General features: G+C 35.6%; 3 protein-coding genes and 1 pseudogene across 5 annotated transcripts; 3 read left to right on the forward strand and 1 right to left on the reverse strand.

The window, feature by feature from the left end:
• Positions 1–1,828: 1,828 nt before the first annotated feature.
• LOC103326852 (uncharacterized) lies at positions 1,829–5,301 on the forward strand (annotated as a pseudogene). Its single transcript, XR_016123526.1, has 5 exons — positions 1,829–2,377; positions 2,510–2,838; positions 4,433–4,763; positions 4,865–4,941; positions 5,079–5,301. The product of XR_016123526.1 is annotated as an uncharacterized LOC103326852 (transcript).
• Positions 5,302–8,318: 3,017 nt separating this feature from the next.
• Positions 8,319–13,801, reverse strand: LOC148919540 (putative inactive leucine-rich repeat receptor-like protein kinase At3g03770). The gene is given in 7 exon segments (XM_089045277.1): positions 8,319–8,541; positions 9,160–9,209; positions 9,297–9,502; positions 9,632–9,841; positions 11,091–11,221; positions 11,969–12,022; positions 12,025–13,801. Coding segments are annotated over 5 exon segments (1,731 nt in total). The 5' UTR covers positions 13,319–13,801; the 3' UTR covers positions 8,319–8,541; positions 9,160–9,209; positions 9,297–9,460.
• A 7,741-nt stretch (positions 13,802–21,542) lies between these two features.
• LOC103343855 (uncharacterized) lies at positions 21,543–22,415 on the forward strand. The gene is made up of 2 exons (XM_008247495.2): positions 21,543–21,848; positions 21,992–22,415. Exons 1-2 carry the CDS (start codon positions 21,636–21,638, stop codon positions 22,316–22,318), a joined length of 540 nt encoding a protein of 179 aa, XP_008245717.2. The 5' UTR covers positions 21,543–21,635; the 3' UTR covers positions 22,319–22,415.
• Positions 22,416–24,426: 2,011 nt separating this feature from the next.
• LOC103343854 (UPF0481 protein At3g47200-like) lies at positions 24,427–26,284 on the forward strand. 2 transcript variants are annotated; one of them, XM_008247493.2, is made up of 2 exons: positions 24,427–25,790; positions 26,148–26,284. In XM_008247493.2, coding segments are annotated over exons 1-2 (1,365 nt in total). In that variant the 3' UTR covers positions 26,149–26,284. The 2 variants fall into 2 exon arrangements, with proteins under 2 accessions (XP_008245715.2, XP_088900866.1); XM_089044740.1 differs by lacking the exon at positions 26,148–26,284 and having other exon boundaries at positions 24,427–25,791.
• The last annotated feature ends 502 nt before the right edge of the window (positions 26,285–26,786 follow it).

The following is a 26,786-nucleotide window of genomic DNA, read 5'->3' on the forward strand; positions in this document are numbered from 1 at the left end:
TGTTGCACTCTCTCTGCAGAAGCTGAATACATCAGTGCCTCTGAAGCAACAACACAAGCTATTTGGTTGAGATTTGTCCTAGAAGACTTTGGAGAACTTCAAACAGAAGCTACACCTCTCCACTGTGACAACATTTCAGCTATTGCCATTACAAGGAATCCTGTTTTCCATCAGAAAACCAAGCATATTGATCGGAGGTATCATTTTATTAAAGATGCTTTGCAAGAAGGAACTGTGGATTTGATCTATTGCCCCACAAATGAGCAACTAGCAGACATTTTTACTAAGGCATTGGCTAAGGATCGTTTATGCTATCTTAGAGAGAAACTTGGTGTGAAATCAGCTCACAACTTAAAGGGGAGTGTTGAAATATAAGTGGTGAGCTGATGAGAGTGTGATTAAAGTCCCTAAGCTGAAATGGTGTATTCACTTAGTCTCTAAAATAGGCAAGTGTGAGGCGTCAGTTAGTGTTAAGTGGCTATAGCCACGTGTAAAGATCTTAGAAGGCAGTTTTGGATGTAAGGCTGTGATTCTCAAGTGATGTAAGAGAATCCAGCTATTTCTCTAACATCATATAGCACACACTGTGCTTGCCCGAATTTTTCAGAGCATACAATACAAAAATACAGAAGTTTTGTTTTAGCTAAGCTCTCGGTTTGCCAGTGCAACCGCTGCTAGCTGCAACATTAATTCAAACTCTAATTAAAATCAAATCTCACAAAGTGTAATTAATTAGTGGACGACACTTAAGTACGTACTAAATAAAATCGGAGAGAATTATAGGAACACAAAATTTTCGTTTATATAGAGTACAATGAGAGAGAATGGAAAAGTTAATCAAATTGCAGAGCTTACACTAAGAATAGCAAAGATGAGTGGGAGATGAAACTCCATTAGGACTGAAATTAACTTGGCAATAGATGTAGCTAGTGGATATGAAGCAAGAAATTAAAGAAAGTCGGAGCTGGCTCCTATGGTAACAATAGCAACTGGCTTCACCATTTTATAGACGAATGATGAGGGGTACCAAAGTAACACTCCACCCACCGATATAGGGCTTAATTACATCTCACTGCCTCACTCACTTAAATTCATTTGAGGCAAGTGGCTTGATGTGATGTATCAGACATAATTCTGAATCAAATTCAATTGTTGCACGCGGGAAAAAGGTACTAAAGGTTCTTGAGGTAAAACCTCACAGCTGGATGGTCCATAAAATACATGATTAATCATAATGCATTGGTTTTTGTCGCAAATTAGAACCGAATCCGATACTATTTATCTGGTTTGGTTCGGTTTGGTTTAAACAAATTTCAAAAACTTTCCAGTTTGGGTTGAACTAGTTTCAGTCCAGTTTGGTTTTGAACCGGATTATTAAAATAAAATTTTTAATACAAATTTCAACTGAAATTTTATTTTTTTGACTTGAAAATTAATAAATTATTTAATTTCATATAAAAATAAATATTAAAGCTAGAAAAGAGAGATGTTTTGAAATTGAACTTGGATAAATATTAGTTATGAGATTAAAAATATAGCATTGAATATAAATAAATATTGAAATTATATATTTTTGGGAAATAGCCTTCTATGCCACTCTTTTGCTAATTTTAACTAAAAATACCATCCCTTCCCAATTTATTGCCCACTTATTGTACCCATATCAGTTTTTCAGAAATTGGCTTCTCTCTCTAACTCTGTTCGCTCTCTCTCTTCGGCCTATCTCTCTCCCTCGTGAATCTCTCTCTCTTCGACGCAATCGTCTTTCTCCCTCAACGGTGGCTGTTCATCCAAGCTTAACTCCATCGTTGACATCCACGAGGTACTGTTCACAAACCTTTTCTTTGAAATTTGGGGTTTTTGTGAATTTGGTTTATGGTGTATGGATTTGTATGAAATTGGTTTAGGGGTTTCTTCCAAATTGGTTTATGGTTTTAGGGTTTAGAGGTTGCTCTGAAATTGGTTTAGGGTTTATGGGTTTGTATGAAATTGGTTTAGGGGTTTCTCTAGAGTCTAGGGTTTGGAATTGATGAGATATCTGATATGGGCTTCAGATTTTCCTAATTTATTTTTCTTTATTGTGATTGTGATTTTAGGTAAGGATTGGGTGATGGATTTTTATTTTGGGTCATCGTATATGGTTTTGAGATTGATATTTTTAGTTAAAATTATGAAATGGGTGGCATTTTAAGCTATTTCCCGTGATATATTGATAAACACAATCACAGTGCTCCGCTCTCTCTCTCTCTCTCTCTCTCTCTGCTAGCTTTATGGTTTGTTTCTAGTTTATAGTTTTATTAGTTTATAAACGTCTCCCTTCTTCAATTCAAGCACTGTTTCAGGTTCAAATGGCATCCGATGCTGCCATTGTCACTTGGTATCTATCTGCTCTCTCTCATATTTTTCACTATGCTATTGTGGTATTGTGCTATTATGGTTGGTTGGTGAAGCATAGAGAGACACACACAGAGTAAAACACGTTTCATTGTATTTGTCTTACTACACACAGGGGCTCGGGTGAAGATGGACAATTGGGAATCGGGAACAACGAGGAGAAGGAGTGGGTTCCGAATGTGACAAACCTTTTGGGGCTGACAAACCTTTTGGAACGGCTCCGAATGTGAACTCAAGTGTTCCTGGTATAGGACATGCCATACAGGGTGGGTATGCGAATCAGGCAAGTATAAGCCCTGGAATGATGGGAAGCTATGGAAATCAAGGTGCAATGCAAGGTGGCTACCCGAACCCGCAGATAGGGCAAGGTTGTTCAGGAAGAGGGCAGCATGGTGTTGGGCAATCTGGTGGCGCTCCTTACTTGGGGCATTAGGTGCCCTTGAGGTATAACAAAATCACTCTTTTACTTGATAATTTGAGTTATTCTCACGCTCACACCATAACTGATCACAAAGTCACTCTTATACTATTCCTTTTTTGGTAGTCAAATACTATTTGTACTTTAGTAAGTTTAATTGAATGAGTGTAGAAGATTTAATTGTATAGGCTAATAGGAAATAGAACATCATTGCTTGAATCCTATTCATTTTGATTTACTAGGTTACTGAAGGCTATTAGGGTTTTCAAGTTTTAGATGCCATCTATAGTCAATGCAGGGGTGATTCCATTGCGAGGAAATGCCTGGGGTATAATTTGTTGTGTGAAAACACATTGAATTTTGGTTTTAGATGATAGAAACTTTGGCTTGCTGGGTATTTAGATTGATTTTCAAGAACTGAATAAGTGACTTTTCAATTGATCAAGGGAGTGTGCGTTCTTTTGAGCAATTCTTTTACAATTGTTAGGATCTGTTTCAATATTATTGCTTCTTTATTTTGTACAGCTCCTTAAGATGAATACTTTCTTGTCAAACTTCTTGAATTTAAGCATTTTGAATTATCTAATGTTTTTGCAGCAAGTTGATATCATTCTTGCATTTAGAAATTAACTGCCGAGACCAGTTCGCCTTTAGACTTTGAAGTCTTAACTTGTATTCATTTTAAAGGGATTTTGGGTTTTAAACCTCTCTTTTGAAATTAGTTTTCATAATTTTTTATTAAATGTGCAGATCCCAAATAGGTGCATCAGTGTTTTTGTACTGGTCTGGTGATTCTTCTGAAGTTTAAAAGGAGCTGATGGTTACTACAAAGAGCAGAATCTTAAAACTGTCAAATGAAATTTCTGTTTTCCTTCCCTTTTCTGTCTTTTTCTTCTTCAAAGTACTGTAGTTTTTTTAATTTTATTTGTTTGAAAGCTCAAGAGTTTGAGAAATTCTCTTATATACCTATCTGTGTTTTATGGAGTCGCGAGGTTGAACAAAAATACTTTTTAAATTCCCAATCCTATGGATTAAATGAACTTTATAATGTAGTTTTTCTTCTGCAATGCTCATTGTTAGCTTTGTTTATTAATGCTTTTTTATTGTTTTTTATTGGTTTTGAATAATTTTCTTGTATTTAACACCACAATTTTATCATCTATAGTATATTTGATGGATCTTCCTAAAATGTGTTTTTGTCAGCTCTAAATGGTACTGAATGGTGCCCTATGAGTCTATGATATATTTGTGTGAAACTTCAGACCTCTTATGATTCACTTTAGATGATAACATGATCTTATTGTTTACTGCAGTCCTTTTGGCAGGTAATGTGATGCAGGTTGTGAGGCCATAGAAAATATATTTTTATTTTTTTTAGAGTTTTGAAGTAGGAGCTGTGATAGTTTTCAAGTAAATGCTTCTTAATATAAAATTTGGTTGCTTTTAAGCCGGATACCAAAAGATGGTTGCCTTTTAATTCTTGTATATAACAACATCTAGGATATTTTATTTCTTCTGCTTCCATGTAGGGCTTTTATTTGGTTCTCTTGAAAGTGTTGAACTAGACCCCAGAGGTTACCTTTTTTATCATTCTAAGCGTACCAAAGTTGTTTGGTGCAGGTGGAAATGAGTATGGACAGTGTAGTGAAGAACCTGAGCTGAAAGATGACACTGGTAGACCTTTGAGAAAGGATATAGTGATCCCTCAGCGCTGTGAAGGGTTCAAGACGATTAGTATGACTGAGAAGTTTAGTTGCAAAGTGAAAGATTTGTTTGAGATTTTGATGGATGAGAATAGATGGAAGGTTTTTAGTTAGAGCAATGCCAAGATAATGGGCAGATTAGCATTTTCGATGGGTCGGTGACGGGTACCAATTTGGAGTTGCAGAATTGGAGTTTGATTGTGCAGAAATGGAGATTTGGGAGTTGGCCAGATGGCATTGATTCAACGGTATGTCAAGTGTTTTTCTTTTTGGTGGGAATGAATTCTTGGTTGGTTTTAAATGGTTTTGTGATTTGTGGGTTGAGTGTGTTTTGTTTGAATTTTTCCAGGTGAGGCTTATACTTGAAGAGCCTAAACCCGGGCTCACTTTGAAGCTAACACATTCAGATATTCCTGAGGAAGACAGGTTGGTTTTGATTTGAACTTTTAATTAATGGGTTATTTTCATTTTTAGTTTGATTGATTGGGAGTATGTGAGTTATATTGTTTTCTTTTCTTCTATGAAATGCTGATTGCTTTGTTTTGGTGCCTTTGGTAATGCAGATTTGGGAATGTGACAGGTGGAGAATGCACAGAGATGATGGCGGGATCTTATTTTCCAGAGGATACGGGCAGTTTTTGGTTTTGGAATTTGAGATAATTGAGTAGGGTTTCTCTTGAAAGTGTAGAATTTAATGATTTTGGAATTATGATTCAGATCTAATGTTTCCTATCAAAACAATTTGCTGAGTCTAATGTTACAATGTTTCGCAATGACATTGATAAATTGATTTTCTTTAAAATGTGTTGTCAGTTCTCTCTCTATTTCAATAACTGAAAATCATTGTGGAATTTGGTGAGAAAGAGTTGTATCTGGTTTGTCTCATTGGGTTGATTTATTGCACTTTTACCATTTTTGTTTCTTTGTCTTAACTGTATTTACTTTTCATCACTGCTAGGAAAAAAAACAGATTTGTTTCTTACTGCCTTGCAGAAGAGCTGTGTTTTTCACATATGTACTGCATTGGAGTTTCTTCTATCATCTAAATAGGTGCTACTGCATTGGAGTATGTTATTTACTTGTTTCATTGTTAGCAAATGAACATATGTATAATTGTTTATCTTCTTGTTACTTCTCAGCTGTTGATTCACAATTAACAATGGGGAAAAAGTATTAGAGGGATGAATGCATTATGTTGCTAGCAAGTATGGAAATTTGGTGTGGGTGTCGAATCCAAATAATTCCTAAATACCTCGGGAGATCAGTTTTAGAACATTAGATTAGAAACATCAAGGCCTTTTAGTAGTAATGATTGATTAGAAGTTATGTTTCAGGTTGCCAGTTGTGTCAGGGTTCTAGGATCTTGATGAGTAAGAGAAAACTTAGGTTTTGATGTATGTTTTTTATAGAGGGGGTTTAGGGTTGTATGATGCTATCCGATGCCCTGGGTTATCATCTTGTCTTGGTTATTGTCTTTGTAAACGAGTATGTTGTCTGTCATGTTGTGGACTGCTGGAACTTCCCACCTGAGGGCTTTGTTGTATGCTTGTAGCTGTAGTTGAGTTACCGGGCTTTGTTGTATGCTTGTAGCTGTAGTTGTGTTCCTTGATCCTATGGATCTTGCATCTGCTGCTAGTTATCAGGCTTCAGGATGAAGGTTTTAGGCTTGTTTGTAAAACAGTGCTGGTTATGTATGATAAAAAGTGTTATGAACGTAGGTGAAGATTCAATAGATGAAATTAGGGTTACAAACTTATAAGTTGAGCATGTGCTTGGTGGCATTTGTAGCCAAACCATGAGATAGATGTTAATTTGCATTTGATGTTTGGTAGTATACAACAAAGGTGCTGGTTTGAATTACATTCATCGGTTGTTTTGTGCAAATTTTTGCATCATTTCTCACACTTCATCAAGTACAAGCCAGGCTTTATCTACACAAAAAAACAATGAAAGAGAACTTGTGCAATGCTTCCCTATACAATCAGAAAACTTGTCTTCCACAATGGAAAATCTTATATGAATTGTTGCCAATAAACCATATAAAAAAATAATCTATAGCGTGAGGGTGAAATTCAGATATATAGGGATATTTCCACTCTTTCACAAGTAGGTAACCCTGTTGTGTATTACAATATCAAAATTAGTTGCAATTGATCACTTAAATTGGAAAAAGGTCATATTTTCCAATTTAATGTTGTCAAATTTATGACAAGGACACTGATCTTGCACCATCTTACAATTGCAGAGAGTAATTTTATTTTTTTCATAACAAAATATAATCGATACAAGCTCGGTGTAGAACTTGCCTTAAAATATAACCGATAAAAGCCCAAGTGTAGAACTTGTTTCTACAAAACTACTTGAAAAGAAAAAAGGTGTCCAAGAATCTTCAACCATCCCAAAATATTTTATCGAACTTTGGCCCTTCTCTTTTCAAGCATGCCAAAAATCATACTGGTTTTGTAATATGTGGTTTGTGCCCAATTAATGTACCGGGGATCTTGCATTTTTGTACCCAATATTTGATAGCTGCCTTCTTTTGAACGACGATTCATTGAGGGAGAGAATTACTTTCCTTTTGAATATGAATCGATGTATTTGAAAGGTCACCATCAATTCATGGTAATATAAGGATGGATAACAATTGTTGTGTCCGTGATATTTGAATTCAGGATTACTTTCAACGAAATGGAGACTGTTATTAGACCAAATGCCATTGACGTACGATATAATAGCAATATTAGGCCAATATACGTGCACTACAGAGGCAATATTAGAGCAATATAAGGACTATGATAGCAATAGTATTACAATATACATCCAATAGGGTGGCAATATGAATACACTATCTATGCAATACGAAGGCAATATTAAGGCAATATAAATACAATAGAACAGCAATATTAAGTGAATCTACATACAATACACACACATCCATTACAGACTATATTTTACACATGCAAAAGGAATCACCACCGAACTTTAACAATACTATCCCGCGAAGGGAAAACGAAGGCAACAAAAGATCCTTGTACTCAGGTGAGATGAACTGAAGCATCACTCACCCTTACTACAGGTCCATCAAAAGATCCATGTCTTTGTCCTTTCTCCTCGCTGCATGCACGAGGCTATGATGAGTCATTCCCTTAGCACCCATATTTAGCACCTCCCATACACTAGCTACATCAATTTCACTCCAATTGTAGTCTGGTGAGATGATCGAAGCATAATCTCAGAATATTTTGAAGCCGTTGTTGAAACATTCAACCATTTCATGGTTATATTCTTCAGATTTTGTGCAACTCCAACTATCATTTCAAAGGTCAACATCAATTCATGCTAATATAAGGATGAATAACAATTGTTGTGTCCACGAGATTTGAATTCAGGATTACTTTCAATGAAGTGGAGACTCTGTTATTAGACCAAATGGTCATTGACATACGATATAACAGCAATATTAGGCCAATATATGTACACTATAGAGGCAATATTAGATCAATATAACCACAATACAATAGCAATAGTATTACAATATCACTTATAAAAATATAATTATTGTCCACTTATTGCTGATTTTTGACATGTTCAGAAATTTTGTTCTCTCTTAGCTCACTCAGCTCTCTCTCTGGCACATCTCTCTTTCTCTTTGGTATCTGTCTATCGCAGCTCTCTGTCTCTCTTGGCTCTCTCTCTCTCTGTCTCTCTTTGCTCTCTTTCTGTAGAGCAGCTCTTTCTCTCTATGTCTTTCTCTCTAGCTTCGTTCTGTCTCTTTTGGCATGCTTGAAAAGAGAAGGGCCAAATACAACAAAAAAGAAAATCCATTCAAGCTTATTGGGGGAAAAAAACCACGGAGAAATACATGAAATGAAAAACAACTCGGCAGTTGCTGTGAGATTGTGTACATAAAACTTGGAACAACCAAACCAATAAAAGCTAAGCCATCTCATACGCACACCTACATAAAATAACAATGTATGGTCATCTTCTTTAGAATATTGCAATCAACACTTGGTTGAGACCGACCTGCAAAAACAACTGGGTTGAGTACAGAGATAGAGTTTATGAATGGCAGTTCCAGAATTAAGACCTATGTTAATTTGTAACTGCCACCAAGTCAGTTCATAGTGCCAAATGCAGCTATCTGGCACACAGATATGACAAGCCAAAAGAAAAAAAGCAAAAAAGAGGCTTGACATAAATGGGAACCTTAGCAGAAAGCATCAGATATGCATACAAGCAGATTGGCTCCATTACAATGTTCAAGAATGCAAACTCATGGTGTAAAGGAATCCTTATTTGACCTCTTTCCCTTCCCCCAATCTCATGGTGTAAATATCCAAAACAGATTACATTTTTATCTTTTTTAAAAATTTTCTGGCCTCAAAGCAAATTACAAAGGAAACAAGTATAACTAACTAGAGTAGCTTCCTCTCCATAAGCCAAACCTCCCAAGAAAGGAACTTCTATGTCTCCACATTGATGATTTTCAGGTCACCTACAGATTCTACCTTCTCTTTTACAATTGTTTTTTTATTTTTTGGCAGAGAAATTATTTGTCTTGTTCATTTGTGTATAAATATGAAAAGGGAATTCAGTTTAGAAAAGTAGTGTATGATTTTGGGAAAGTAAGCATGTTAGTACCTCGCTTGAACGCTTCCTTTTGGTGCCGGAGAAGAAACTGTGGTGCCCATCTGAAGGATTAAAAAGCAAAAGTTAAGTCAGGACAATCTCAAGGGTGATGCATTCACCCAAACAGATACATATTTTTTATGTCTTACCGTTCCCCTGCTTTCAGCCAAAAGAGGTAGGTTATAGCTGCTTATTTTTACATGAAGATCGTGATCCAATAAGACATTTTTTATGCTCAAATTATTTGATTTAACACCAGGAACAAACCCTGTATGCAGAAACTGAATACCCTTTGCAACTCCAATTGCAGCTATTATTCTCTGCGGCCAGGTAAGCTTCCGTACTGGAGGTCCTTCTGCCAAACCAAGTGTTAGCAATGAATATTTAATTGCTGAAAATGCTAAGACAGTGAGGGAGGAAATCAATCACAGAAAAAGAAGAAGAAGAAGAAAGTAGTGAGTGGGGTTTTACTCTCCATTGCAACCTGTATGGCATGTATAAGAAATACTCTACTGACGCCTGAATCATCTGGATGGCACTCCAAGCAATGTCCAAGAGCACTAACCAAATGGCTATGTCTCAGTTTTGAAATCTGCTCAAGAAGGTGTGTGTAGACCTGTGGACTCTGCCTCTTTCTCATTTTCAAGCCTCTTATAGCAACAAAGGTTCCATCAGGGAGCTTCCCTCTATATATCTGGCATTGTTATTTTATTTTGAAGCAGTAAGAGTGAGAAAATTGCTTGCTGAAAACTCTCAAGATTTCTTGAACAAAGTATATTAGTCAATAGTGCATAGGACAATTTACTAGAACAAACATATTCCAAATTCTTGTACAAATTCAAATGATAAGTATTGGACCACTTTAACATTTATAGTAGACTTTCCGCGAACCATTGCAATATGCATAAGATCTATCTGATGGTATAACATCAATGAGTATCTTCTCAGAACGAGCAGAGTTTCACAACCCCTTGAAAAATTCCCATTACCATTTCAGATTTGGATCCGATCCAATCGTTGAAAGTTTGATTCAAATTAAACAAAACTCAAAGGATTTTTTTTAAATAATTTGGTCGATTTGAAAGGCTGATATATTATAACTTAACAGGAGTAGCATATCTTAATATATGTTTCAAGGACACCAGGAAATACATAAGTAACCTTATTTGTTATGACATGGATATAATAAGGTTAGTGTGTCCGACGCGCCTAAATTGGTAGCATGCCTTGAAAAAGGCTGCTTGAAAGGACTAGATGTGCTCCTGCAACCTCTTTTGAAAATTAGTCTTTTGTTCTCTTTCAATTTCTACTCTTTTTTCATTAAATGTGAGGCCACCTTGGAGTTTTAAAGGGAATCTTTACTCAACAGAAGCTTGTTTAAGGTGGAGAAGTCTCACGTTTTAAGCATATCAGAAGTTCTACAAAGTAATTCCTAAATCTATTTACATCATGCTTTTGAGGAGTATGAACTCTAAATTAAATCGAGATAACTAAATCTATATACACATTCATACACACAAATCTATAGCGTCAGTGTGCGTATTTAAGTTGCTTCAACTATGTAGTTCTTCAATTGTGTACCAAGAACTGGAGACTAGATGAAAATCAAGAACCTATACACACAGGAGAACCCACCATGCATCGGTGAGCCATCGTAATTTAGTCCGACCTGTATATTATTTATTCCCGAGTAGTTAGATAAAGCTTGTTGAAAAGTATCTTGTCCTAAATTGTATTTAAATTCAACATCTACATAATATATATTGTCTCTTATCTGAGGTTCTTCAATCCACAAAGGATCTTTTGCATATCCAAATGGATGGAATTATATAAGCAAGAAACATAAAATGTGAAAGCAGGTGCAAATTAAGAGAGAACATCGTATTACTATCACGATGTACTGAATTAGTTAGAATTGTTTTGCACCTATAAAGAATGAATACCTGTCCATGTGAACCTTCACCTAGTAATGTTGAATCATCAAAGTTATGGGTGGCTTCCTGAAGCTCCTCCAAAGCAAAAGTTCTATAAGCAGGAAGGCTAGCTCCCAGCTTCATTGTGTCTGATATATATTCTGCAAAGAAAGGATTCTAGTGTTATGACTTATTATAAAAGGAATAGTGATGCTAATTTATTTACCTACTGCCAATTTGAATGAAGTAGTGCCTGGGGTTTTAGTAAGAATAAAATTTTGAGCAGTCAATTTGAGCAAGAAAAATTTCTTTCCTGGATGTATAAGCCAGAATTGTCGAGTTTATCATTATAGCAAAAATGAAAGATTCACGAATTGTAACACGCTAAATTAGCATGTGAAAAATGCTTCATTTGAAACTGAAAAGCATGGACCTGAACAAGATTTACCATATTCTCCATATTTCTGAATTTCAGAATATCCAAGGAAAACTATAAGGAATTGGTGGTACAATAAAATATAATTCTCTCCATCTTAGTTCGAACCTAAAGACTCCAAAATAAGCTAATATGTCTTTTTGGGGTAGCAATATAGTTTTTGGAAACTATTTTCTATAATTAGTAGTTCTTCATGGAATTTTCTGGAAACATACATCAGTCTAGTTCTTGGACTTCTATGGAAATCATAACCTTCATGCTACTCAAATAAAATAAAAAGATCACATGGAAATGGTTGCTAATCTATACAGCAAGTTCCCTTTTTCATTTATTTTCTTCGCAAAATCAGCATTGATCCTCGTACATTAAACAGAAGCAACAAAAAGTTGGTACCAAAAGGAACAACTATAAAAATATTTATAAAATAAATAAAATAAAATAAAATAAAAAAAGTTAGAAACTTTAAACTTACTTGCATCAGAGAGTAGCTTAGCTGTGTTCACTGCTGAGACTGTATCTGAAATTACCTTGTTTGGGAAGTTTTAGTAGTGTGCTCACTATAAAACTTCTTAGCAGCCGTGAAAGCTAAACCAACAACTGCAATTGCACCCACAATACCTCCCACTGCACTTGATGCAACAACGTGTTTACCATAAGTTCTCCTATGCTTTTCCTCACTCGGAGGTGGTATTCGCACAGCCAGAGCTTCATTGTGGCACAAGTAAGAAGGGTGCTGCTTCTGATCTTCATTTACTAAACAATTCCCAGAATACAGAACAACCCTGCTGTTAGAATCCCTTTTCAGACAAGTGGGCAAATCCCCTGACAAAAGATTTGAGGATAAATTGACAAAAGCAAGCTCAGAATTGCAAGTCATGTTCTTATAGGGAAGTCCAGTGAGTTTATTTCCAGCAATGTCAAGATATTTAATGGAAGGCAATGACAACCATGATGACAAAAATGGCCCTACAAATCCATTCAATGAAATGTCCAGTTTCTGGAGCTGATAGCATGAGCCTAATGCAGTCTGGATTCCCAAGCGAAACTTGTTCTTTCTTAGCACAAGTGTGACCAACTTGGAAGGCATACTTGGAAAATGAGGCCCAAAATAGTTGTCTTCCAAATCAAGAACTTGCAAGTTTGTCAAGTTTCTGAGATCAGGCACTTCCCTTGACAAGAAGTTACTTGATAGGCAGAGAACTCTGAGAGTTTGTAAAAATGCCAAAGAGCCATTAAGCATATTGTTTTTCAGACTGAGAACAGCCAAGACTGGAAGTGAACTCAGCCAACCTGGAACTTGACCAGTGAACTTGTTATGGTCAAGTATGAGAGTCTGAAGGTTCCTCAGATATGAAAGTTGGAGAGGAACTGTACCACTTAAGTAATTTGTGCTTACATTGAGAATCTCCAGTGAAGACAAATGCCCAATACTTGCAGGCATTGGCCCCCATAAACCAAGAGAAACCAGTGAAAGCACTTTCAAGCTTGGTAAGCCAACAAGAGTGGCAAAGAAATAGTCTGCTGAGAAATCACGAGGCAGTGGAGGAAACCCATTGTTGCCAATAATGTGCAGCTGGGTTATGTTGCCTTCATAACAGGATAGAGTCAAAGATGGAGTTGGTTCAATTTTGCAGAAGTCTCTGATGTTGCTTCTATGGCTGAAGCTGGTTAAGGCTGATGGGTAGTTGAGAAGCTGCTGGATCTTCAGAAGGGTTTGTGACTGAGTGTGTTGTTGTAGCTGGCTTGAAGGATGGAGAGAGAGGAAAACTATGATGAGCAGAAGAAGATGTGAATGGCAAACTAGCTTTGCCATTAGAACCATCAACAAAACCCAAGTTGCAGAAACAACACTCAATAGATGAATCTATTTCTCCCATTCTTTCTCTGCTTCACTTCTTCCAGGAAGGCTTAAAACTTAGCTTTTGGGGGAATGAAAACCAGATTTTGCTAGCAAAACTATGATGACATTTTCAATTGCACCAAACTGACTTAGCCCTTCAAAATCTATCCTTCAATTTATTTTCCAACTTTTTTTTTTCTTTTCTCTCTTTGGTTATGTTTACTAATTACACATCTGAACCCAACAAACTTAGTGTGCTAATTATGGAAAATACTTCTGTACCACCTAGTTCCTTACAAAGTGAGAGTGGGTGTGAGTTATTACCCAGTTCATAGAAACCCATAAACCCAAACCCAATTTCTGAGCAACCCCTAAACACTAAAACCCTAAACCAATTTCTTACAAATCCATACACCATAAACCAAATTCACAAAAACCCCAAATTTCAAAGAAAAGGGTTATGAACAGTACCTCGTGGATGTCAACGATGGAGTTATGCTTGGATGAACAGCCACTGTTGACGGAGAACGAGCATTGCGTCGAAGAGAGAGAGGTACACCAGGGAGAGACAGGCTGAAGAGATAGAGTGAAGAGAGCGAGAGAGAGAAGCCAATTTCTGAAAAATTGATATGAGTACAATAAGTGGACAATAATTTTATATTTAAAGGTGTTAGTTGTAAAAAAATGGGGAATGGGTGGTATTTTTAGTTAAAATTAGCAAATGGGTGGTATTGAAGGTCATTTCCCTATATTTTTTAATTTGACTATTCGGTTCGGTTTTTGAAGATAGAATCGGATCCAAAACCAGTCCGGTTTGGTTTTGAGTTTTTGGTCAACTCGATTTTTTTCTAGTTTTTTTCGGTGCTGTTCGGCTCGGATTTCCAATTTGCCGATTTGAATGCCCACCCCTATGTCCATGTATAATTAGAGGGTACAATTATTGGCATCAGCAATCCTACAATGCATCCTCTAGATCTTTTCCCTTTCCAATTTATGCTTTATTAATTTTACTTGATTTTCCTTGGTTCAGAAAATTCCCAGAAAACAAAAGATCTCATTTCCTTGGAGCAATAATCTTTATTTTATAATATATATGATAATAGATTGATTTTAATTTTAATTTTTCAATATATATATATATATATATAGGGAGCTGATTTCCCCATTCCCCTTTTCTCCATTTACACTCCTTTTGCTTTTTAAAACTTTTTTTTTATTATCAATTTTGTTCATTTTTTTTTCTATTCTACCTTTACCCTACATTAATTTGTTTTTTACTTTACTTTTATATTATTTCTTTTTCTTTATACTCAATTTTCTAACTTACACTCCATTTTTAGTATTAAATGGGAAAAAAAAAAACTTAATTTCTTACTCGATTAAAGGAAAAAATACTGAAAATGGAGTTCAAGTTGGAAAATTATGTATAAAGAAAAAGAACTGATATAAAAGTGAAGTAAAAAGAAATTAATGTAGGGAAATGGTAGAATATTAATAGGAAAGCTGAAAAAAAATTGATTAAAAAGTATTTAAAAGCAAAAAGGAGTATAAATAGAGAAAAGGGGAGTGGAGAAATCATATCCCTATAAATATATATACTAAAATTGGAAAGCCTCCTGGCCTACAACATATTGGTCTTGTGGTGTAGGTGGTGGCTAAGGTGATAAGTATTGCGCAGCCTCCCCATCCTCCTTATATTACAAAAGCTTGCAGATGTCAGTTTCTCGTGGGTTGCTGGTAACATACATTACTCCAATTTCTGTCTTCTTCATTGTGGCCCAATTGTGATGAACAGCCAAAGATTGTCTGCCACTTGTGGTTGTGGTTGTGGATATGGTTTTCATCTTGAAAGAAACCCAAATAAAGAATCTTCAAATGAAGGTATATAAACTTAACCAATCAAAGAAACCCAAAAATCTATATAAACTTAACCAATTAAGGAAACGCAAAAATCTTCAGTACGACGTAACATTATCACTCTTGTTTTACCAGAGTTATAAGCCTTCGTTACTTTTTTTTGTTGGTCTGCCTCCCACCACTTTGTAGATTTTGCAGAAGTTATGTGCTTCAGAAATAATCTTGGGCTTCCATTGCGTATATTAATTTGTGCACAGTTTGAGCTTGTATTAAATATATCAATTTGTCATATTTTTCTTCCTCACGTTGGTGAGAACTCTAACTCATGCTTGCTCTTCCTTTTCTGTAATCAACGAAATGGAAAATGTGGAACACATTTCCATTACTTGAATATGGAAGATCAAGGGAAAAAAAAAGGAGTAAATTACCGAATACCCCCATGAATTATCACACTTGTTGAAATCTACATTATAAATTAATCTTTCAGCCAATTTAGCCCTTGTATTAAATTTATTCGTCAATTTCGCCCCTATGATTAGCTTTTTGACATGACGAATTCCTACCGTCTAATTTTTTGTTAGATTTAACCTAATTTTAGGGTAAATAATGACCAATTTACCCTCACATTTAACAGAAATATTGACAGAATGTAACGGTAGGACCAATGAAGCAAATAATATAGAGTTGATGGACCATTTGAACGAATAATTTAATTGAGTGACCAAAATGTAAATCGAGTATAAGTTTGAGGACCATTTGAGTAATTTATCTAATATTTATTTTATAATATATATGATAATAGATTGATTTTTATTTTATTTTTTCAATCTATATATATTTTTGATGCGGTTCAACACTTTTGGGCTCAACTTAGTGATGTCTTGACCTTCAACTCTTTCTGAGCTTCGGTAGAGCGATCAATCTGCAAGATAGAGAACGCTCGGTATGCCCTTGGGCACCGGTGTGTGCCGAAAGCTCTCCAACGCTTAAGTAAGAATAAGTACGGAGTGTATAGTAATCTGGACAGAGTAATGGTTGAATTGCCGAAAGTCCAAGTTACCCCATTTTTGGGACTTGTGCCCACTTTTATAAGTCTTGGGGAGTGTACATGTTATGTTAAAACTTCGATGTGGGACTGTTGATATTACTTGTGGTGGCTCCACGTGTCCTAGCAGATAAGTTCCTGGTAAGGGGTCTTGTGTTGAGCTCGGCAGTAAAGGTTACCGAACACTCCCCTACCGATGGCGCTTTTCAGTCCACATGTGACCTCTGTATTGGTCGATCAAATTGGGTGTAAAACCTCACAATTGGATTGGTCCATAAAATACATAGTTAATCATAATGGACTAAAGTGGTTAAATTTGAGATAATATTGATGGGTATCTTTCCCTAAGAATGGGTGGATGTGTATTGCAACAAGTGGTATGAGAGCAATAATTGGCCTGGGACACTTGAGTTTTAGGTGCATCGTTCAGAATTGAAGATTTACACAATAGGTTTTCAATCAAGAGGGGGTGGAGAGCCCGCTAGGAACAAATATTTTAGGACGACATGTCATGAAAACAAAAAAAATATGTCCCTATATATTTAGAGGGTAGAATTATTCGCATGTGCAATCCTACAATGCATCCTCTAGATCTTTTCCCTTTCCATTATGCTTTATTAATTTTACTTGATTTTCCTTGGTTCTGAAAATTCCCAGAAAACAAAAGATCTTATAAATCCAGCTAACCATGTTTCAGCTCTAGTCAATGACTTGAAGCACACATAATCTACTTCACACTTTTGTAAGAAGGCATGCAAGTGCACGGAGGATGTGCGCAATAATCTTTATTTTATAATGTATTTAAATAGTATAGCTGGGTGGCTATAGTACGATTTTTTTTTTTAAAGTCAAAAAATAGTAGCACCGAGCGGCTGTACATATTATTGACATGTGGCGCCTAATCGATGGACGGTCTTCTTTTTTAAAAAAATAGTACAGCCGCCCGGCTATACTCGTGTTTTTAATTTTTAAAAATAGACTTCTGTTGACACGTGGAGCCTAATGGATGTGGTCCTTTTTTTATATTAAAAAATAGTATAGCCGGTCGATTATACGTAGCCTTTTAAATTCTTCAGAAACGATATATGGCTATACTATTTTACACTGGCCTTTGTGCAAGACTCGATGTTTTTCTATTTTTTTAAAAAATAGTATAGCATTGTGGCTGTACTGGTTTTTTTGTTGTTGTAATTTTTAAATTGTCTTTAATAAATAGTATAGGCGAGAAGCTATAGGCTTTTACATATATATACATATATATTGTTTGATAATACATTCGTGTTCTATACACATCTCACATTTTTTTTATAAAGCAAATGTACAATAGTCGTGTTGTACATATATGTACGTATTTGTAACATTTAATACACGTATTTAAAAAAAATCAGTAAGACACAAAAATTCACGTATTATACAAATAATTCTCACATATGAATAAGAACAACACATGTTATAACAAAAAAAAAATTTGAAATATTGTATAGTGAAAGTCTAATATCTACTTTGGATATCTTGAAACTAGCAAATTAATATCTATAAAGTACAAACTAATACAAATAGGAGGGTCATTTTTCTTTTTCTTTTGTTTTTTATTTTATTAAATAGTATAGCCGCGCGGCTATACCTTTTAAATATAATGTATTAAATAGTATAGCCGGTCGGCTATACTACGATTTTTTTTTAAAGTATAGCCGGACGGCTTTACTTATTATAGACACGTGGTGCTTAATCGATGGAGGGCCTTCTCTTAAATACTAATAATTCACTAAGTAAACAATAATTAAAACATAAGTAATAAATTAAAGTAATTAAAACAGAGAAATTCAGATTATGGTATTTATAGAGTATACCAATATGTTGTTTTGCGTCTTGGTATATGTTTCTGGATACATTAATTCTTGATAGTTTGAGGACTTTGATATAAATGAAGGCTTCTCTAACTACATGCATTAGCAGCCTATTCCAACGTAACATTTCAACACTCAAACATTGGGTAATTTTTACAGCTAACACTGAAGTACATAAGAAGAAAGCCATATGTTAATTCTAAAGCTTGAAGTGTTTGTCTCTGATTCAGTTATAGTAATAGAATGTCCTACACTAAATGCAGGCCTTAAATTATATCTTGCATGCCGTTCATAGTCACACAGAATATCTTTATCTTGGTTCATCAAATCTATCTCTCCCCCAAATTTGTCTAATTTATCTCTCTATTGGGGGGCAATTCTTTTGAGCATAAATCAAACACAACCCAAAACAAGTATTAAAAAAGAAAAGAAAAACAATAACTATATCAATCAACAAAAACGATTAAAAAGGAAGATCAAAATAGAAACCAAATAATAAATATAACCAACAATTGAAATATTCATCAAGTTTAATCTTTTCTTTTCAAAACCTGCCTAAGCAATCAAAAGTCGCCTTAAACAATCAAAATCACAAAAGAACTATATTTACATGGTCGTTGTCATCAAAGATTTGAAAATTCTCTGCTAAACTCAGAGAATTTCAATTCTCTGCCGAACTCAAAAAATTTCAATTCTCAACATATGTCTGTTAATTAATGAAATAAAGACCAAAAGATGCACTAAAAGGTGAGGGGATGCATATCCGAAGACAAAGTATGCAAGAATTCCCAGCCAAGAGAGATAGAAAATGCCTGAGACGAAGGTTGTAGAAACGATGAAAAATATCACAACGAACAGATAAATCCATGAAATGAAGACCAAAAGGCCGGCTGGATTCGCAGCTCGCCTCCCCAAACGAAAATCAATGGTTGCCAAATCATCTCCAACAATGAACGCAAATCTTCCATCTCTGTCCCCCAACCAGGCTAACCAGCTAGTTTGAAATCAAGTGGAGATGAGCTCCTTCTTTGAGCGAACGAAAGCGTTCGCAGGAAAAGAAAGAGAAGGAGAAGGGGCAAAAGGGAAGAGCAGAAAAGGTTAAGTGGAGGGCATTTTTGGCAATTCACTGTACTGAAGAGAAAACAAAACTGAAAACAACAGTTAAGCTTATTATAGGCAGATCATATGTATTGAGCTTATTAGAATGTTTTTAAACTTATGTGTTCTAGGTTTATTATTTTGTTTTTTAAACATATAGGCATTTTATTCCTAAAAATATAGGTGTTTTATTCTTAAAAATATAGGTATTCTATATTGTTTGTGTATGCCTTGATCTGAATTTTTATTATTTTCATAAATATTACTTAGTTGTGAATACATTTATGGTTGTTCAAACTTAATTCAATTTTTTTGACCCCAAAAAAAAAATTAATTTAATTTTGAATTAGTAGTAAAACATGCATTAAATCAGAATTTTTAGTTTATTGCCCTATTTATTTTAAAGGGTAAAATGGGTAATAAAAATGAGAGATAAAAGTTAGTGGGTAGAGATAAAAAAAATTGCAAAAACCAGGGTTAAACCTAATAAAACCCAAACTTTTTGAGATTGAATCTAAGAACCCCTTCAAAAAACGACTATCATAAAGCAAACTAACTTAGAAATTTTGTTTGACTTGATACTTTTTTATTTGTCGATTTTGAGAGAGAGAGAGAGAGAGAGAGAGAGAGAGAGAGAGAGAGAGAGAGAGAGAGAGAGAGAGAGAGTGTGTGTGTGTGTGTGTGTGTTAATGTATGGTTTTTACTATTTTCTTTTGGCTTCCCTTGACAACTTTGTAATATGATGTGTAATGTAATTTATCAAGCTCAAGTCTAGATTAGGGAAAACTTTTATTAGTGCTCTTCTCTAATCTCTGCTCTATGGTGGCTCAAGCAAGTTGACAAAGGTATTGAGCATTGCATATCATTACATTAAACAGTCTTCATAAAATGATGACTAGTCATTCGTTTCTCATATGACTAGTCATCCTTGCTTCCAGCTGGATAACAAAATGTTTTGTCCTATTCTTCTTTCTCTCTCTCTACTGCCAAGTGGGTTTCTGACCTAAGGAATTTTTTGGTCTGTAAAGGCTACGATTTTGCTCATTTGGCGGCTGTCTCTTTTAGGGAGGAAGTTTTGGAAAGATTGGCTTTCGATCTTTCTCTTCTTCTTCCTTAAGAGAGAACCAAATATTTCACCTATGAGTTTTTCCAATTGATATCTTTTTGAAAATACTTAAATCATCTCTCATTTATATCTAGGTCAGATTCAAGACTGATTTCTTCAAGAGTATGGTTTCTTGAAGAAATTGGTCATTCTCCTTTGAATACAAATATTGGTTTCGGTCTGTGTTGGAGCTTGCAAGCTAGTGCCATGGGATGAATGAGCTGGAGAAGGAGCTGCCATTGCCATGAAGAATTGAGCTTCAAGTTTTGCTAAGTTGGAGAAGAAGATTGCACAAAGGAGGTATTGCTCATATTCCTAAATAGATCTAAGTGCTTCTTGAGCTTGGTTGTGTTTCCTTTGTAAGAATCTTTTTCTACTTAGTGGAGTGCCTGGTCGGTTGATGACTCCCAGTTTTTCCCAATGGTGGGTTTCTGGGTGAACAAAATCTGTTTTGCATATCTGTAATTTTTATGGGTTTGTGTTCTTGGTGGTTGAATAGTCATCTTTATCTGCTGTTTGATGTTTACATGATAATGATGATTTCACACACTTTCACCATAGTTGTTGCTAGCACAGGGGATGCCTAGATTGACGGGTCCTTCTGAGTGCCTAGGTTGTCACTAGTAATCTTCTAGGGTTGCAGGTACATTGTGGCATGCTCTGTGTATTCTCTTGGTTGTGATTGTTCATGACTAGTAGTTGACTAGTCATATGTGTATTTGGTCAAGGTTTAAAGTGTGTGAAGATTGTTGTGTTGTTGTGTCTTGTTTGTGTGATTAAATTTACCCCTCGTCACGTAAGTACCATTTTCACAGAGAGAGAGAGAGAGAGCTATTTATAGGAGGGGAATGTATATAAAGAAAATTTAAGTTTTAGCCACAAAAACTTTCACTTTTGGAAAAAGTCAAAACTTTCCATAAAAAAACAGAAAAACTCTCAACTTTCAAACCAAAGACATGTAAATGTAAAGGATTGCTATGTACCATATGTAGGGAATGATCATTCTGCCCTATGCTGGCGTTTTAGGTGTTTATCAGTCTATATAATAGAAACCTGATGCATTTTATTTGTATTACTTAAGCAATATGTATTCTTTTTAGATTTCTTGTATGATACAAGCTCATAATTTGTATGTGCCTTATCTGGATCTATGTACATGTAATGCTGCTCCATTTCTTCCTCTGGCTTGTCTTGATCAGACGGAAATGTTTTTTGTTATTTAATGACTGTGTTTTGTGGAAATATGTATTAAGAAAAAGGTAAATGTAAAACTCTCTGTTTTTGGGTTAATGTTTCTTCTCTTTCTTATTTTTTCTTCATTGTTACAGAGTTCCATGCAGATCTGGCATGTGTACCACACCATTGCATGTCCCTTCTTCTCAATTGATTGCAAGTGAAATCTTTCCTATTCCAGTGGTAAAAGCCCTTCTCTTCCCTGGAGCTGTTGCAAATGGACTTGAAAGGAACATGACTGTTCCAAGCTGGAATACCGTATTAGACATCTATAACTTGACCAATGCAAAGGAATCCCCTCCAGTTACTGACCTTCAGCGCTTAGAGGTTCCATTTCTCAACAGACACTTTCCCTTTTCTGTTGTTTTAAAGGATATTCAATTTTATCTTGAGGAGGCCAGCCATTAGTCTTTGACTTCTGACAATATGAAGCAGTAATCCCATCTTTGTTTCTTTGATTAATTCATCAGGTTCTAGCGGGAAGCTACTTTGCTGTGGCTGGAGCCCTTGTGGGTCTTCTAAAACGAGGGAGGATGAGCATGTTTGGGACACTTCTAATGCTTTGGGGCCTCATTAAAGAAGGGATCCTCGGAAAGCCTGTGAACACAGATCCTACGAAAGCTGTGTTTGTCTACCCAACTATGCTCATTGCCGTAATCGCTGCCTTCTCATCTGTAAAGTATGATGTGAAGAAGGTTGTTAGAAGTGCACCTGCTAGGCCCATTGCAAAGCCTCTTATTAGGTCTTCAAAATCTAAGCTCAAAAGAGTTGAAATATGTAATCCATCAAATTTTTGATCAACTTTTGACAGTTAATGGGTTCAAATTGTATGTTTCAAATTGTACGCCTTCCTGCCAAGATTTAATTTAATTTTTTTCTGGAAAATATTATTGTCATTTTTGTTTGTCCGAAATTTCTCTTATAAATTTCAGTACATGGATTCAGAAAATTAGATAAATAAAGGGTTGAGAAAGAGGATGAATTTAGCACACTACCTATACTTCCTCTTAATGCTTTATCTAGTTGCTTTCAAAACAGAGGAAATGGCATGGCTATGGGCAGTGAGCTCGACTGTAAGAAAGTACAAAAGAACAGGAAAATTGTGGTAGCGTTACCTCAAGGGAGGAAAGAAAGAATAATGCTAATGACAATCGCTCGCTGGTGGTTGATTTTTAGGAGCCCTAGAGAAAAAGGAACCAGGAATGCAAAGTCTATTTCGGTCTTGGCCTCATTCAGGTCACGACTTGGCTTGACCCTCAAAATAAAAATTTGGCATGAACAAGAGTTTGATGAATCACCGTGGTTCACACCAATTTTAAAAGGGTAATTAGCTATAGGTATGACTTTAGAACTTTCCATTCAACACTAACGATCGATAAAATGATTAATAAATTGGATAAAGATAATCAGAAATGATGATCTCTAGATTCTCTAATAGAACCTACCTCGAAAAACAAATGGTTATACGTACAAGCCATCTACGTATACGTGTAACCCTAATTAGGAAGAAGGATGGGGATGTTAGGTAAAAGAGTAGATTAAAGCTTTAAAAAAGAAGAACATTTAAATGTCAAAGATAAGAACAAATATGTCCCAAGTACAAAAGAACAAACTGAGACATACATATGGATAAGTTTGATGAATCACCACGGTTCACACCTATTTTAATGGTTATAAGCCTAAGGCATGACTTCAGAACTTTTTATTCAACACTAATGATTGATGAATGATTAATAAAATGAATAAAGATAATCAGAAATGATCTACAGAAGCTACCCAGAAAAACAAATAGTACTCTCTGGATGCATAGATTTTAATGCAAGTTATCTGCTTATTGTCGAACACACAACAAACATACACGTTCGTTGAAATAGCAAGGAAGCTCTCTGATCTGTTGACCAAGCAACTCATTCCTATTACTTATATAGCCCCCACCATGTTCCCATTATTGAGGCAAGATTTCTATTTCATATATCTATACCAGAGGAGCAAGCTGTCTGCACTGAGCTTTTCTAGAAATCTACCAGAGGCACAACAATCTTGGCCTTGTTTATACATATATACAAGGTCTGCAAATTCACTTCTCTTTTTGGCTTTTTGGCTTTTCAATTCGTATTCTTTCATTTGGTAGTTGGTAGTTGGAATTAAGCAAAGGGATGTTCTAAGTTTCTTCTTTCTTTCAATATTGGAATTTTGGTCTGTCTATTGTTTTCTGTACTATCTGCTATTATTATTATTATTATTATTATTTTCTTCTTCTTCAGAATTTGCTTTATTACAAGCTTCAAACGAGAATATAGCTAATCTAGCTAAATCCATTTTCGATCATTGACGTAGTTTTCATGTTAATATATATGAAGTATTATAAGTTCTCCATATAGATTTGCATTTTGTTTGCTTCTTCTACTTTATAAATGAGGTAAGCAGATGGACTTGTTCAAACTAGCCAAATTAAATCAATTTGAGAGGTTTTTTATTTTTTAAGTTTTAACATTAAAAAAGTGTAATATTGGACCGAACTGAGTCAAATCATAATTAGTTTGGTTCAATTCGATTTGACATAGATGGTATTTGCTTAAATAGAAAACTCGCCTTTGTTCTTTTTATTATTTTTCTGGCGCTTGGCATTTTCTTATTGGTTATCACTATTTACTACCTACACATCAATTACAGAATTATTAATTGTCACTTTGATGAAATGTTATATATAAGCTGTTAGGATGTTAGAAATTTAATTAGAAAAAAGGAAAAAAGAAGATCGATTACAATATCAACCTAGACCATGCACACCCGTACTTTTTTTTTTTTTTTGGTCGGAGCGTCTTGGAATGTAAGTAGTTAATGCAATATTTGTTGATTGTGGTGCCAGGATTATCATATCATCATTGCCATCTATTAGAGGAAAATGGAATTAATCAATCATGATCCATTAGTAACTTCAATGAGTGAGGTGTTGGATAGATTGCCTCCCCTGTCCCCTTCATGTTGCATCTACAGAGTTCCTAAGCGATTACGGCGCGTAAGTGAACAAGCCTACACGCCTCAGGTAGTCTCTATAGGCCCCCTTCACCACGGAAAAGAAGCCCTGAAAGCCATGGAAGAGCTTAAAAATAGGTACCTACAAGATTTTTTACATCGGACCAATGTAAGTTTGGAATATTTTATAAGGAAAATAAGGGCCCAAGAAGCAAAACTGCGCAGTTGTTATGCAGAGACCATTGGGTTCAGCCGCGATGAATTTGTAAGAATCATTCTGGTGGATGCGGCCTTCATCATCGAGGTCTTGTTGAGGTTCTGTTACAAGCATTTGCGGGTTGAGAATGACCGTATATTTAACAAACCAAGGATGTTGGAGGATGTATGGCCTGACATGCGGATGCTTGAAAATCAGCTGCCTTTCTTCATTCTTGAGGATCTTTTCGATCATGAAAGAAATATAGTTGGCATCCAGACGACAATTATTGATCTTTCTTACCATTTCTTCAAAACTCTAATGCATATGAAGGACATGGAAGACATAGAAGACACTTTGACCCGGATACGTCCTCCTCATCAGGTAGAGCATTTTGTTGATTTTATTAGAAAGTTATATCCACTGCCTCCACAATTAAAATCGAAACTGCCACAAGTTCAAGGGCCATTCCAAACCCTAACCATAGGCATGATGTCATCATGTGTAATGGATGTACCACAAGCTCGAGGGCAACTTGAAACCCAAACCATACCCAGCATGACACAGTTATACCGAGCAGGGGTCAAATTTAAGATGGGGTCAAGCACAAACATATTCGACATTCGGTTCAATATTGACGATGGCATTTTGGAAATTCCAAAAATAACAATAAGTGATCAATCAGAGGTCACACTCACAAATCTCCTTGTCTTTGAACAAACCCTATGCAAGAAGGTAGAAAATTACATAAATGATTATGTTGTCATCTTAAACATTCTTGTGAACACCCCGGAGGACGTGGCGTTGCTTGTTAAGAATGGAATTGTTGAAAACAAGCTAGGTGACAGCACTAAAGCCTGTACTATGATCAAGAACCTTGCTGACGGCGTCATTATGGCCGATGAGTTCTACTTCACCACTCTTTGTGGAGACCTGAACAAGTACTACAGAATGTTTAGGCACAGATGGAAGGAATATTTGATAAAACATTTCTTCAACTCACCTTGGACAACTAAGGAAATCGTTGCAGCTGCTATTTTCCTAATGCTCACTTTCATACAGACGGTGTGCTCTATTATCTCTGCTGCGCAACAATAGTAAGTTTCTCCTTGGCCTTTAACTCCCCATATCCCTATCCCTTTGTTCATCACATCACATGTGCTGGTTTTCTACAGTCTTTGAGGTAGCGTCTAGTCTTTGAGAGAGGTGTAAGTTAGGTTTAATTTGCAAACTGTGATTAGTCGTCTATAGTATGGAAGAAGGCTTAGGTTTCCTTCAACTAAGTGTAAGAGAGATTTGAAGTTTGAAAAAAAAAAAATGTAGAAGAGTATTGGAATTTACAAGGTTAATGAGTATGATAGGAAGTTGATTTAAATTAGGAATTTCAGATAATTAAGTGAGAAGCCGTTATTAGGCTCTCTCTTCTGATAATCGGTTTCTTATTCGTTCACCAGATTCTAGCAGGAAGCTAATTTGGGGTCTCATCAAAGAAGGGATACTAGGAAAGCCTGTGAATACGTACCTAACAAATAAAGCTGTGTATGTCCACCCAACTTGGAAGTTGCTTTGCCCTGATCTCGCTGCATTTCCATATGAAAAGCATGTTGTGAAGAAGTGCCCCTGCTAGCTAGGCCCATTGCCAAGCTCCTGAAATGAGCTGAAATATGTAAATCCATCAAAGTCTTTTTTTCTTTCAAGTGTTCATATTTAACAAATTCAAACTGTATGTATCAAACTGTACGTTTTCTTGCCAAGACTTTTATTTGGCTAAAAATATTGTTATAATATATAATACTAAATTATAAACTGTTTCTCAGATATTTCTCTCATAAATTTCAGTACATGATGTTGGAAAGTTTTTTAAAGATAAATATAGGGTTGAGGAAAACAGGGGAAAAACAGGGGAAAAGAGCTTGCATTGGCCTCAGTCCCCCCCATATATGTCTCTACTCTGTCCAAATCGTCCCTTTCTTGAGCTTATAAGCCTCCACAACTTTTGTTTTGGTTGGTCTGCCTCCCCCTACGTCTTGAATACAACAGGAACAAATCCATTACTTCATATTTAATTTATTCCAACGAAATGCACTTTAGCC

Source organism: Prunus mume, linkage group LG2, assembly GCF_029339155.1.
Source record: "Prunus mume cultivar Tortuosa linkage group LG2, ASM2933915v1, whole genome shotgun sequence".
NCBI lineage: Eukaryota > Viridiplantae > Streptophyta > Magnoliopsida > Rosales > Rosaceae > Prunus > Prunus mume.

Excerpts from the sequence above, each read along its gene's own strand:
- LOC103343855 (XM_008247495.2), top strand. The coding sequence starts at position 21,636 with ATGTGTACCACACCATTGCATGTCCCTTCTTCTCAATTGATTGCAAGT. Across the intron at positions 21,849-21,991 it reads CTGACCTTCAGCGCTTAGAG|GTTCTAGCGGGAAGCTACTT; the intron begins GTTCCATTTCTC and ends TTAATTCATCAG.
- LOC103343854 (XM_008247493.2), top strand. The coding sequence starts at position 24,427 with ATGGAATTAATCAATCATGATCCATTAGTAACTTCAATGAGTGAGGTG.